General features: G+C 57.5%; 1 protein-coding gene across 6 annotated transcripts in view; it reads right to left on the bottom strand.

Annotated features, from left to right (window-relative positions):
- Nucleotides 1-2,668: 2,668 nt before the first annotated feature.
- ZBED4 (zinc finger BED-type containing 4) overlaps nucleotides 2,669-13,370 on the bottom strand; it is a 28,192-nt gene continuing 17,490 nt past the window's right edge. For 5 of the 6 annotated variants that reach the window (XM_088837584.1, XM_055395365.2, XM_055395368.2 and 2 more), the window contains 2 exons: nucleotides 7,827-7,951; nucleotides 2,669-7,734 (listed from right to left, as the gene is read on the bottom strand). In XM_088837584.1, the coding sequence (XP_088693710.1) occupies nucleotides 3,918-7,385 (3,468 nt within the window). In that variant the 5' untranslated portion in view covers nucleotides 7,386-7,734; nucleotides 7,827-7,951 and the 3' untranslated portion in view covers nucleotides 2,669-3,917. Of the gene's footprint in view, nucleotides 7,735-7,826; nucleotides 7,952-8,314; nucleotides 8,435-13,370 lie in introns of all 6 variants that reach the window. The other variant, XM_088837585.1, reaches the window with a different exon arrangement.

Below are 13,370 nucleotides of genomic sequence, written 5' to 3'. Positions count from 1 at the left end.
TGCCGCCCCCTCTCCTGCCTTCGATCTCTCCCAGCATCAGGGTCTTCTCCAGGGAGTCGGCTCTTCACTCCCGGCATCGGGCGTTCTCCAGGGAGTCGGCTCTTCACTCCTAGCATCGGGGTCTTTTCCAGGGAGTCGGCTCTTCACTCCCGGCATCGGGCGTTCTCCAGGGAGTCGGCTCTTCGCGTCAGGTGTATCTGTGTATCTTCTGTGATGAGGAATCTGCTGTGGTTTTTAAGTCCCTTTGTCAGTGAGGCTCCTTGTTTTCTTATTGCTGAGTTTAAGAGTTCTCTGTATATTTTGAATGGTGTCTGTTTTTCAGGTGTGTCTTTTGCAAACGTTTTCTCCCAGTCTGTGGCTTGTTTTCTTTCTTTGGACACTGTCAACAGGTTTTTCATTTTAAAGGTCTAACTAGTGATTATTTCATCCATGAATCAAGCCTTTCAAGTTGTATCTAAAAAGTCATCACCACACCCAAGGTCATCTAGGGGTTTTCTATTATCTTCAAGGAGTTTCTTTTAGGCATATGGGCCTGCAGCTTTCTTTTCTTGCAGTGTTTTTGTCTGGTTTTGGTATTAGGGTAATACTGGCCTCATAGGAAGCATTAGGCACTAACCCTTTGCTTCTGTCCTCTGAAAGAGACTGTAGAGAATTTGTGTAATTTCTCCGTAATGTTTGATACAATTCACCAGTGAACTCATCTGGGCCTAGAGCTTTCTGTGGGAAGATTATTAATTCTTGATTCCATTTAATGGCTTTAGGCCTGTTCAGATGGTCTGTTTCTTGTGTGACTTTTGGCAGATTGTGTCTTTTAAGAAACTGGCCCATTTTATTGAGGTTACCAAATCTGTGTGCAAACTTTGGTTGTGGCATGTGGGATCTAGTGCCCCGACCAGAGATTGAACCCCGGCCCCCAGCATTGCGACCGTGGACTCAGCTGCTGGACCATCGGGTGACGTCCCGATCTTTCCATCTGTGCTCATACATGATCGACTTTCTCCATGTCTGCTTCAGCTTCTGAGTACTTTTAAGGCTGCTGTTTTAAAGCCTTCGTCTAGTATATTCACCATCAGGTCTTTTTTCAGGGACAGACTCTGTTGTATTACTTTTGTCCTTTGCGAGGACCATACTCTTTTTGTGTGCCTGGTGATTTTTGCTGTGCGCGGGAGATTTTAATGTAGCAATCTGGTAACCCCGGCAGTCAGATTCTCCCCAGCTTTGTGCTTGTGATTACTGTAGGCAGTCTTTGCGCCGAGGGTCAGTCTGAGGTGTAAACTGAAGGCTCCTAAGTCTCTCCTGAGCCTTTCTCCGGAACACAAGCAGTCACGTTCAGATTCTCCCCATACACGCAACTATGTATTATGACTGAGTCTTTGGAAGTCACTTCAGAAGAGGGTGGCGACTTGCAGCAGTGGTGAGGGAGTACAGTAGCAGTGGCGGCTGCCCCCCGCCTGCCCCTGTGAGACCAGCCGCGGTGATGCGCGGTCAGAGCACACACAGGGGGCAGCTGGAGGACAGGACCCTTCCCCCGCGCCTGCTGCTGCCAGCTGTGCGGGCTGCTGTGGGACACATGCACTGCTGCATCGCAGCTGCTTCCACGTTCCGCGCCCCATCGCCCCCACCCTGAGCCCAGTCGTGCCCTGAAGTCAGCCTCGTGTTCCCCAGAGCCCCCCTCCCCCCGAGTCAAATCCTGCTGGCACCTGCTGTCTGGAAGGGACACGCACTCCCGGGGCTTCCTACTCCACCATCTTCCCAGATCCTCTCTCATTCTGACTCTTCCTAACGGAAGGACAGCCGACGTACAGCACAGGCAAACACCACAGCGATTCGGTTGTTTCATACTGACCAAGGGAAGGCACGAGGCCAAGGCGCCCTGCGTCACCACACGCCTCCATGGCGCTGCTGCTGAGGTGCCTCCGCGCCGCAGCCCAAAGACTTGCCGCATGGAGGTCTGTCCTCTGCACCTCCCGCACCTCCTTCCCTCGGCCCTCACCCTCTCCCTTCTGGAAACTACGTGTCTCCTCTGTGTCTATGAGTGTGTTCCTGGTTCACTGTTTTTAGGTTCCACATGAACCTAATGAAATGATGTGATGTTTGTCTTTCTCTGACTTATATCACTGAGCGTAACACCCTCCAGATCCATCCATGTTGGCGCAACGGCAAGATTTCTTTTTTCACGGCTAACCTTCCATTGTGGAAATACACAACACGTTTTCCTTACCCACTGGTCTGTGGGTGGGCGCTTTGGTTGGTTCCACGTCTTGGCTGTTGTGACTAATGCTACTGTGAACACAGGGGTGCATATATCTTTTCAAATGAGTGTTTTTACTTCTTCAGAAAAACACCCGGGAGTGGGCCTGCTGGACAGCACAGCAGCCCCAGTCCTAACTCTGAGGCCCTCCACACTGTCTCCACACTGGCTGCTCTTCCCTCCAGCAGCACAGGGGTCGCACTGCCTGCTTGGAACACATACCCTGGAAAGTTCTCGGGCGTCACTGCCGCTATTAGAAATGCTGCTTGAGAATTACTCCCCCATTTCCCCCAGGTCCCGTCTGCAGCTACCGTGAAGATTCAAAGGCTCTGTTGAGGGCACTTTCCGTACGTGCTGGCCCCTGAGAGTAGGACTGTTTCATTATTCTAAGAATGAAAAGCCAGTGTCCTCCAGCAGTAGAAAATTGCAAATAAAAAGTTTAATTTCAGAAACAGTTCACCATTTATAAATACACTAAAAACATAGTCAATGCAAATTCAGGTTAATAATAGGTACAGTATTTTAACAAAACAACAACTTTTCTAAAAGATCATAGGCAAATCAGTGACTTGTTTCACCCAGAATATTTAACTGGTTTGAAATAAGAAAATGAATTCTTTTCCTGACGTTGAGACAAAAACTTTGAAGACATATTATTGTTAAAACCTGATGACTGATAATCCATTCTGATGTCCTTGGGATCCTAAAATACCCCACTGATGGCTGAATTTTCCCTATTTTATAAAAGAAAATCTAAACGCCTAAGGCTATTCTTACAACCATGACATAGCAATCATCTTCCCTGTTAATAAGCCACCTCTTCTAAAAAGAACTGCGTACATAATTGGATCAACTTGGGGGTCAGTGCACAAATTTCAAGACAGCTTCATATTTAGAGCCACTGAGAGGCTCAGAGATTCATCAACAGGATGCTGTAAACGTGTCACGCCGCGCACTGGCTGCACGGCGGCCCCACTGTGCACACCGTGAAGGTGCGGGTGTCCACGCTAACCACCCACGTGGCACTGGGGCAAACCCTGAAACGGAGCACTCCCTCTGCGGAAACCCTACGTGGCCGACCCTTCATCCTGTGTCAGCTCGGGCTTGGCGCCGACGCCACACCTCTGTCGTGGTCAGTTGCCTCCCAGAACACTCTGTCCCCCAAGGCCCTTTAGAGCCGCCGTCAGGAACTGCTCAGTCAAGATGGCTTCAACTCCACCTCCTATTTACAGATTTTATTTGACAGCCACAAAGGCTGTTCTGTTGCAATTAAAGCAATTTTAATCTAAAATACAGTACCTGATCTGATTTTTACATAATCGAATAAAAAGCCTACGGAATAAAACTGCTCACCTCTCCTCTGCCATTCTACTGAAACAAACTACTGATCCCAACTTGTAAAAAACCTTACGGTTATGAATGAAAACCTAATCATCGTATTTCATCACTGACGAGACAAGCTGCTTCTAGTGGACTTCTGAAAACACACACCGTGGTACCTGGCCTGAAGGACTGGTTAAGGCACGTATGGCCGCGACAGCGAGGGCTGGGCGGCCCCTCCCGCGGCCGTGGACCTGAGCGCCCGGCCTGCCATCCTGCAGGGCTGGCTGCGGCAAGCGCCAGCCTGGCAAATGCCGGTTCTCGCCGGGTAGCTCCAGCGGGCTCTTCAGTACTGGAAGCATATTAAGGGAAGATTCACTTTCAGAAAGATGAGTTTCTCAAAATGCTCCATGAGGAGCCTGGACTGGCCGAAGCTGCTGTTCTCGGGGGGCGTGCTGAACAGCCGCTCGGAGGGGACAATGCTCGGGGGGCAGCCCAGGAAGCGCACGGCCAAGGTGGAGAGGCCGGGCCAGGCGGCCCTCTTGAGCCTCCAGTAGGCTAGCGGGTCGCAGCTGTGCTCCAGCACCTCCTCCTCCAGGTAGGCAAGCACCATGTCCTCTGGGACCTTGGGCCGCCCTCCGCGCTCGCTCTTCTTCAGCTTGGCCATGAGCGCCCAGAGGCTGTCCTCGCCGGTGCAGTCTCGGGGCGGGGAGCCCGGCTCGCAGCCGTTGGGGACGGGCGTGGGCTCTGAGGTAGGATCCAGCGTTTCCAGCTCCCTGATCAAGTCCTGCTTGTACTGCTCTGCCTCCTCCTCGGAGAACAGGGAGGCCTTGTAGCGCGGGTCCAGCAGGGTGGCCAGCACGTACCTGGGGTCGTGGAGCGTGGAGGACAGGCGGCTCACCATGGCCTCCCTGAGGGCGCGGAGCATGGTGTCGATGCCCATGGTCTCCTGAAACAGCATCTCCACCCTGCGGGTGAGGATGTGGATCATGGGGATGACCTGGCTCAGTGTGGACACATGCGCGCTCATCTCCCGGCTGGCGGCAGCGAAGGGCCTCAGGGCGTGGCACACGGACTGCATCACCTCCCACTGGTCGCAGCTCAGCGGCTCCCGGAAGTCACACTCGACGGACAGCGCGTTCACCACCTGCTTCTGCTCGAGCAGCCGCTCCAGCATGTGGAAGGATGTGCTCCACTTGGACGGCACGTCCTGCAGCAGGGGGTGGGGCGGCAGCCCGTACTCCCGCTGCAGCTCCGCCAGCTTGGCCCTGGCGCGGGGCGAGCGCTGCACCCGCTCGCAGATCTTCCGGGCGGTGCTCAGCAGGCCCTGGACCATCCTCTGGCTCTTGATGGCCTCACTGACGACGAGGCTGACCGTGTGGCTGAAGCAGGGCACGCTGGGGCGCGCGGCCTCGCTCAGCGCCTTCCCGACGCCGGGGTTGTCGCTGACCGTGATGCCCGCCTGCAGGCCGGCGGACGTCACCCAGGCCTCCCACCAGCATTCCAGCTGCCTCTGCACGCTGCTGCCACTGCAGTCGCAGTCCACTTGCGACACGGCCAGCAGGGCCGAGCAGTGGTGGTCCTCGCAGCGCGGCCGGGCCGAGGGCTGGAAGGTGACCCAGTGGGCAGTGAGGGCCAGGTACTCCCGCGCCTGGCTGCTCATCCAGACGCCTGCCGTGAAGTGGACCACGCCGCTCTCGGCGTCCTGCAGCTGAGCCATGATGACGTGTTTCACGTCCTCGTACATGCCTGGGATGGCCGTCCGGGAGAAATAGGCCGGCGGGGGCAGGGAGTACTGAGGTTTCAAGTATGCCAGCAGCCTGTTGAAGCCAACGTTGTCCACCAGCGAGTACGGCTGGAGGTCAAGGGCAATCATCTCAGCAATGAGACTCGTGATTTTCTTAGCAACAGGGTGAGAATCGTAAAACTTCTCGCTGCTGCTGTCAGAGGCCGCAGCGCCTGCCGATGGCGGGCCCAGGGGCGCCTGGGCACCGGGAGGGGAGGGCGGGGCAGCCTGGGTGCCCTCAGGCTTCAGCACACCGCCGTGGAAGCGCTGCAGGTGCCGCAGAAGACAGCTGGTGCCCAGGTTCGTGGGCTTCTTGCCCCGGCTGATAGTCCGGCCGCAGTGCAGGCACATGACCTTCGTGGGGTCTGCGGAGCAGATAGAAAAATGGTTCCAAAGCTTGGAGGTCTTCTTGCTGTTGACGGGAAACACAGCTTGATGGTTTTTGGTGACCATGGTCGGCAGGTCGGTCAACCGGGAGGAGGACGTTTCGGCAGAAGCCAGGGTGGCGTAGGGTGAGCTGGCCAGGCCAGTCCCCAGGAAGCCCTTCTGGCTCCCGGCCACCTCGGGGTGGCGCCTGTAGAGGTGCCGCATGAGACAGCTGGTGCCCACGTCGCCCCGCTTGCCCCGGCTGATGGCGCAGCCGCAGTGCCTGCACACGGCCTTGAGGCTGTCTGTGGGCGCCAGCGAGAAGTGGTGCCACACCTCCGACTTCAGCCGCTTCATCACCTTCTTGTTCTGCTGGAACACGGCGCCCGGCTCCCGCGGCCGAGGGCTCGGCGCGCCGCCCAGCTGCGTCTCTGGAGACGACCCCCACGAGGCCTCGCCCACGTCGGAGGAGGGGGACGCCACGCTCCCGGGGCCCCAGAGCGCAGGCGGCTCCTCCGCCTGCCGGTCGGGGGAGGCGGCTGCGGAGGCGGGGTCGTGTAGCGGCCTCCCCGGAGACAGCGGCAGGGGGCCGGGCTGTGCGTCGGGCGGCGGCGGGGCGGGACCCGGGGGCGGCGCGCCGGGGCCGGGCGGCGGCGCAGGGCCCCCGCCGCTCTCCCGCAGCACAATGGCCCGGTGCGCCCGCCACATGTGCCTGATGAGGCAGCTGGTGCCCAGGTCCTTCCCGTTCTTGCCGCGGCTGAACTCGTTCAGGCAGTGGACGCACACGGCCTTGGAGCTGTCCAGGGGCGACAGGTAGAAGTGCTTCCAGACGGCCGACCTCCGGCGCGACCCGCACGCACTGCGCGGCAGGGGCAGGCTCTTCTCCGCCCCGTTCTCGGCAGGCTCGCTGCAGCGCGGTGGGGGGGCGTGTGCGGGAGGCCCCGCCGGGCCCTCCTCCCGGCCGTACCTCTCCGAGGCGAGCGCGTCAGAGGCAGCCTCTTGGGAAGAAACCGCAGAGCTGGCCTCCTCCGTCGCCTGGAGGGGGGCCGGGCCCTTGGAGGCTGCCCGGGGGACCAGCGGGCCCGGCGAGACACTGGGGCGTGGGCCCCCGGGGTCAGCGGGCGGGGGCCCAAGGCCCGGCGCGGCCGCAGCGTCCGCGGCCAGCGCGGCGGGGTGCGCCCTGCGCACGTGCCGCATGAGGCAGCTGGTGCTCAGGTCCTTCTCGTTCTTGCCGCGGCTGAACTCCCTCATGCAGTAGGTGCACACGGCCTTGGTGCTGTCCCGCGGCGAGATGAAGAAGTGCTTCCAGGCGGGGGACTTCTTCCTGGAGCCCAGGCCGCGGCCGGAGAGCAGGCTCTGCGTCACGGCCTCCATGGCCACGCTGTACAGGGTGCTGCTGTACTGCGCCAGCAGCGCCCCGTAGTCGTCCTCGGGCTCGGGGGAGGCGTGCCGCCCGGGGGGCCGGCCTGCGCAGCCCGCCTCACTGCCCTCCGCCCGCTCCTCGCCGCAGCCCACCTGCCTCCCGTCCTCCAGCTCGCTTCCAAAGTCCAGTCTCTCCACACTCTGATTAGGGGTTTGAGGGTCATCTTCCTCTCCTATTTTCAAATTTGTATTCTTCGAATCACCTGCTCCTTGGGGACAGGGCTCCCGGCAGTTCTCCATGACTGACCATAACTATTCAGTTCTGGCCGAAGAACTCTATCTCTCGGGATGTTTATGAATATGGCTAAGCATGAATCTCACTGACCAGTGGACGGGTGAACTCATGAGTGTGTCACCTCATGCCGCTCCTGGAGTTCTCCTGCTAAATGCACCACAGTGCAGACGCGTGTGCACGCAGGGCGACCTGCTGGGCTCTGACGTGGGAATGCTGCTGACTCGATGGCACGGTGCTGCTTCTGCGTCGTCTACAGCAGACGGAACCAAGGAAGACGACGGACTCGCTCACGTTTAAACCCAGTCGTGGATCCGTCAGCCTCAATGCGTGTGGGAGAAATTCCACAACGGTCGGCTGAAACGGAAACACGCTCCTTGACTTACAGCCCGGTCACAGGGCGAAACACCCTCTCCGCTGGCCTCTCCTGCCCCGAGCGCCCTGCTTACCTTCTCGGAGTCTCTGCCTCCCTGGGCCATCCCACTGCTCCCACGGACGAGGGGCCTGCGATCTGCCTTCTTCTGATGTCTGCCTAACCAGGCCTGAGGCTGAGCATTTATTTATGAATAAAATCCTGGTGGTGGTAAAAAAAAAAAAAAGAGAAAATACCCTCTAAATAGACATTTCCCCAAAGAAGACATACAGATGGCCAAAAGGCACATGATCGCTAATAATCAGAGAGATAGAAAATGACAGTGAGGTACGACCTCACACTGGTCACAGGGCCATCATCCAAAAGTCTACAAATGATCCACAGTTGGGGGTGTGGGGAAAAGGGAGCTCGGCTCCACTGCTGGCGGGATGTAAACTGGTGCAGCCACGATGGAGAACAGGATGGAGGCTCCGTAAAAAACTACCAACAGAGCTGCCACGCGACCCCGCAATCCCACCCCCGCACACATCTGGAGAAAACAGCAATCTGGAAAGATACACGCACCCGAGTGCTCACAACAGCACTGCTGGCAACGGCCAACATGGGGAAGCGGCCTGAGCCTCCGTCAGCAGGTGAGCAGATTTCAGAAGGCGTGTGCGACAGCGTGGAGGGGGGGCCACCCGGCTGCTGGAAAGAATGGAGGGACGCTGCTGCAGCAGCACGGACGCACCGAGACAGAAAGACCCTAGACGAAGTGAGCCAGGCAGAGGGAAGCATGGCACCAACTACACGTGGACGCTAAAAAAGAGAGTAAACTTATTCACAACATAGGGACGGACTCACAGACACAGAAAAACTCAGGGTCACCGAGGGTGAAAGATAGGGCAGAGGGTAAATCAGGAATTTGGGAGTAACACACATGCTACTATATACCCCGAAGTGTCGGAGAAAGATCATAAAAGAGAAAACACTGAGGGACGCCCACGGGGGCTCGGGGCAAAGAGTCTGCCTGCCAACTCAGGGGACATGGGTTCGGTCCCTGGCCCAGGAAGACCCCACATGGCTCTGAGCAACTGAGTCCCTACACCACAACTACTGAAGCCCACAGTCCAGAGCCTGTGGTCTGCAACAAGAGGCCGCCGCAGTGAGAAGCCTGCTCCCCACAACAGGCAGGAGCCCCTGCTCGCCAAGACTGGAGAAGGGCCACACGCTGCAATAAGGCCCAGCACAGCCAAAAATAATTTTTTTTTTTTAAAAAAAGAGAAAATACTGAGACTTGGTAAGGTCCATCATTGCAATTTTAGCCCTTCTAATTACTAGGTGGGCTTCCCTGCTAGTTCAGTGGTAAAGAGTCTGCTTGAAAATGCAGGAGCCCCTGGTTCAATCCCTGGGTTGGAAGATCCCCTGGAGGAGGGCATGGCAACCCACTCCAGTATTCTTGCCTGGAGAATTCCATGGACAGAGGAGCCTGGTGGGTTACAGTCCATAGGGTTGCAAAGAGTCAGACATGACTTAGCAAGTAAACAACAAGATAATCTCCTAAGTGACTGATAACACTGAACATTTTATGTGCTTATTTGCCATTTGCTTCTCTCCGCTGGTGAAGCGTCTGTGCACATGTTTTGTGCATGTTCTCATGGGTTGTGTGTCTCCTCATTATCAGGTCTCAGTTCTCCATGTCAGGAGAAGCCCTTTATCAGGTATGTGACTCCAGTCTGTGGCTTGTCTTTTCATCCTTTTAAGTGTTTCCTGAAACGAAATGCTCTTAATTTTAATGACGTCCAATTTACCAGTTTGCTTTTTTTTTTTAAACTAAACGTTCTTTAAAAAGAAAAAGAACTATTTATTTGGCCGGTGGGGTCTCAGCTGCAGCACGCGCACCCTGCACTGCGTGCACACTCGGCTGTGGTGTGCGGGCCCAGAGCTGCGGCCCTCAGCCTCTGGTGCTTCTCGGCACGTGGGGCCTTAGGGCCCGAGCTCCCTGCACTGCGAGGCAGATTCTCAACCCCGGGGCCATCAGGGAAGTCCCCAGCAATTGATTTCTTTATGGATTATGCTTTGGGAGCTGTATCTAAGAAAGATTTTTTCCTGTGTTTCTTTTATACTGAGATCTTTGAAAGACTCAAAGTCATTGTTTTGTATATGAATATCTAATTGTTCAAATACCGTTTGTTGAAAAGATCATCCTTCACAACAAAAGAACCTTTGTAGCTGTGGAAGACTCAACTGTGTGTGAAGCTGCCTCTGTGCGGCAGCTGCTTATGTGCCTGACGCGAGGTGAGTGTGCGTGTGACGCGAGGTGAGTGTGCGTGTGACGCGAGGTGAGTGTGCGTGTGACGCGAGGTGTGCGTGTGACGCGAGGTGAGTGTGCGTGTGACGCGAGGTGAGTGTGCGTGTGACGCGAGGTGTGCGTGTGACGCGAGGTGTGCGTGTGACGCGAGGTGAGTGTGCGTGTGACGCGAGGTGTGCGTGTGACGCGAGGTGAGTGTGCGTGTGACGCGAGGTGAGTGTGCGTGTGACGCGAGGTGTGCGTGTGACGCGAGGTGAGTGTGCGTGTGACGCGAGGTGAGTGTGCGTGTGACGCGAGGTGTGCGTGTGACGCGAGGTGAGTGTGCGTGTGACGCGAGGTGTGCGTGTGACGCGAGGTGAGTGTGCGTGTGACGCGAGGTGAGTGTGCGTGTGACGCGAGGTGAGTGTACGTGTGACGCGAGGTGAGTGTGCGCGTGACGCGAGGTGAGTGTGCGTGTGACGCGAGGTGAGTGTGCGTGTGACACGAGGTGTGTGTGTGACGCGAGGTGAGTGTGTGACACGAGGTGAGTGTGTGACACGAGGTGAGACACGAGGTGTGTGTGTGACGCGAGGTGAGTGTGCGTGTGACATGAGGTGAGTGTGTGTGACGCGAGGTGAGTGTGCGTGTGACGCGAGGTGAGTGCGTGTGACGCGAGGTGAGTGCGTGTGACACGAGGTGAATGTGTGACACAAGGTGAGACACGAGGTGTGTGTGTGATGCGAGGTGAGTGTGTGACACGAGGTGAGACACGAGGTGTGTGTGTGACGCGAGGTGAGTGTGTGTGACACGAGGTGAGTGTGCGTGTGACATGAGGTGAGTGTGTGTGACGCGAGGTGAGTGTGCGTGTGACACGAGGTGTGTGTGTGACGCGAGGTGAGTGTGTGACACGAGGTGAGTGTGTGACACGAGGTGAGACACGAGGTGTGTGTGTGACGCGAGGTGAGTGTGTGTGACACGAGGTGAGTGTGCGTGTGACATGAGGTGAGTGTGTGTGACGCGAGGTGAGTGTGCGTGTGACGCGAGGTGCGTGTGACGCGAGGTGAATGTGTGACACGAGGTGAGACACGAGGTGTGTGTGTGACGCGAGGTGAGTGTGTGACACGAGGTGAGACACGAGGTGTGTGTGTGACGCGAGGTGAGTGTGTGTGACACGAGGTGAGTGTGCGTGTGACATGAGGTGAGTGTGTGTGATGCGAGGTGAGTGTGCGTGTGACGCGAGGTGAGTGTGCGTGTGACGCGAGGTGAGTGCGTGTGACACGAGGTGTGTGTGTGACGCGAGGTGAGTGTGTGACACGAGGTGAGACACGAGGTGTGTGTGTGACGCGAGGTGTGTGTGACACGAGGTGAGTGTGCGTGTGACATGAGGTGAGTGTGTGTGACGCGAGGTGAGTGTGCGTGTGACGCGAGGTGAGTGTGCGTGTGACGCGAGGTGAGTGCGTGTGACACGAGGTGTGTGTGTGACGCGAGGTGAGTGTGTGACACGAGGTGAGACACGAGGTGTGTGTGACGCGAGGTGAGTGTGTGTGACGCAAGGTGAGTGTGCGTGTGACGCGAGGTGAGTGTGCGTGTGACGCGAGGTGTGTGTGTGACGCGAGGTGAGTGTGCGTGTGACGCGAGGTGAGTGTGCGTGTGACGCGAGGTGAGTGTGCGTGTGACGCGATGTGAGTGCGTGTGACGAGGTGTGTGTGTGACGCGAGGTGAGTGTGTGACACGAGGTGAGTGTGTGACACGAGGTGAGACACGAGGTGTGTGTGTGACGCGAGGTGAGTGTGTGACACGAGGTGAGACACGAGGTGTGTGTGTGACACGAGGTGAGTGTGTGTGACACGAGGTGAGTGTGCGTGTGACGCGAGGTGAGTGCGTGTGACACGAGGTGTGTGTGTGACGCGAGGTGAGTGTGTGACACGAGGTGAGACACGAGGTGTGTGTGTGACGCGAGGTGAGTGTGTGTGACGCGAGGTGAGTGTGCGTGTGACATGAGGTGAGTGTGTGTGACACGAGGTGAGTGTGCGTGTGACGCGAGGTGAGTGCGTGTGACACGAGGTGTGTGTGTGACGCGAGGTGAGTGTGTGACACGAGGTGAGACACGAGGTGTGTGTGTGACGCGAGGTGAGTGTGTGTGACGCGAGGTGAGTGTGCGTGTGACATGAGGTGAGTGTGTGTGACGCGAGGTGAGTGTGCGTGTGACATGAGGTGAGTGTGTGTGACGCGAGGTGAGTGTGCGTGTGACGCGAGGTGAGTGTGCGTGTGACGCGAGGTGAGTGCGTGTGACACGAGGTGTGTGTGTGACGCGAGGTGAGTGTGTGACGCGAGGTGAGACACGAGGTGTGTGTGACGCGAGGTGAGTGTGTGTGACGCAAGGTGAGTGTGCGTGTGACGCGAGGTGAGTGTGCGTGTGACGCGAGGTGTGTGTGTGACGCGAGGTGAGTGTGCGTGTGACGCGAGGTGTGCGTGTGACGCGAGGTGAGTGTGCGTGTGACGCGAGGTGAGTGTGCGTGTGACGCGATGTGAGTGCGTGTGACGAGGTGTGTGTGTGACGCGAGGTGAGTGTGTGACACGAGGTGAGTGTGTGACACGAGGTGAGACACGAGGTGTGTGTGTGACGCGAGGTGAGTGTGTGACACGAGGTGAGACACGAGGTGTGTGTGTGACACGAGGTGAGTGTGTGTGACACGAGGTGAGTGTGCGTGTGACGCGAGGTGAGTGCGTGTGACACGAGGTGTGTGTGTGACGCGAGGTGAGTGTGTGACACGAGGTGAGACACGAGGTGTGTGTGTGACGCGAGGTGAGTGTGTGTGACGCGAGGTGAGTGTGCGTGTGACATGAGGTGAGTGTGTGTGACACGAGGTGAGTGTGCGTGTGACGCGAGGTGAGTGCGTGTGACACGAGGTGTGTGTGTGACGCGAGGTGAGTGTGTGACACGAGGTGAGACACGAGGTGTGTGTGTGACGCGAGGTGAGTGTGTGTGACGCGAGGTGAGTGTGCGTGTGACGCGAGGTGAGTGTGCGTGTGACACGAGGTGAGTGTGTTCAGCTCCTCCTACCCTTTCGGTCAGTGCAGTGCACTGTACGTCAGTCACCCCCAGGCGGGGCGTGTGACGCGTATGTGGGTGTGGTCTGTGCCCCAGCTCCTGACCCAGGGCTCCCCAGACCCTTGGAAGCTCCCGAGTGGCAGGAACACCTTGCGCCCTAGTGAGGCGAGGATGGAGGCGCGTCAGCAGAAAGCCCACGCCTCGGTGAGAAACCGACGCTCAGCCCCCGACCCCCGGGACGGCCTGGACTGAGCTGACACTCAGGCCACACACGAAACCCCAACAGAATCCCAACAGCT

This window comes from Moschus berezovskii, chromosome 6 (genome assembly GCF_049115385.1).
Source record: "Moschus berezovskii isolate FMDL1 chromosome 6, NW_MosBer_1.0, whole genome shotgun sequence".
NCBI classification, from domain to species: Eukaryota; Metazoa; Chordata; class Mammalia; order Artiodactyla; family Moschidae; genus Moschus; species Moschus berezovskii.
This window is presented reverse-complemented; position numbering and strand designations above follow the sequence as displayed.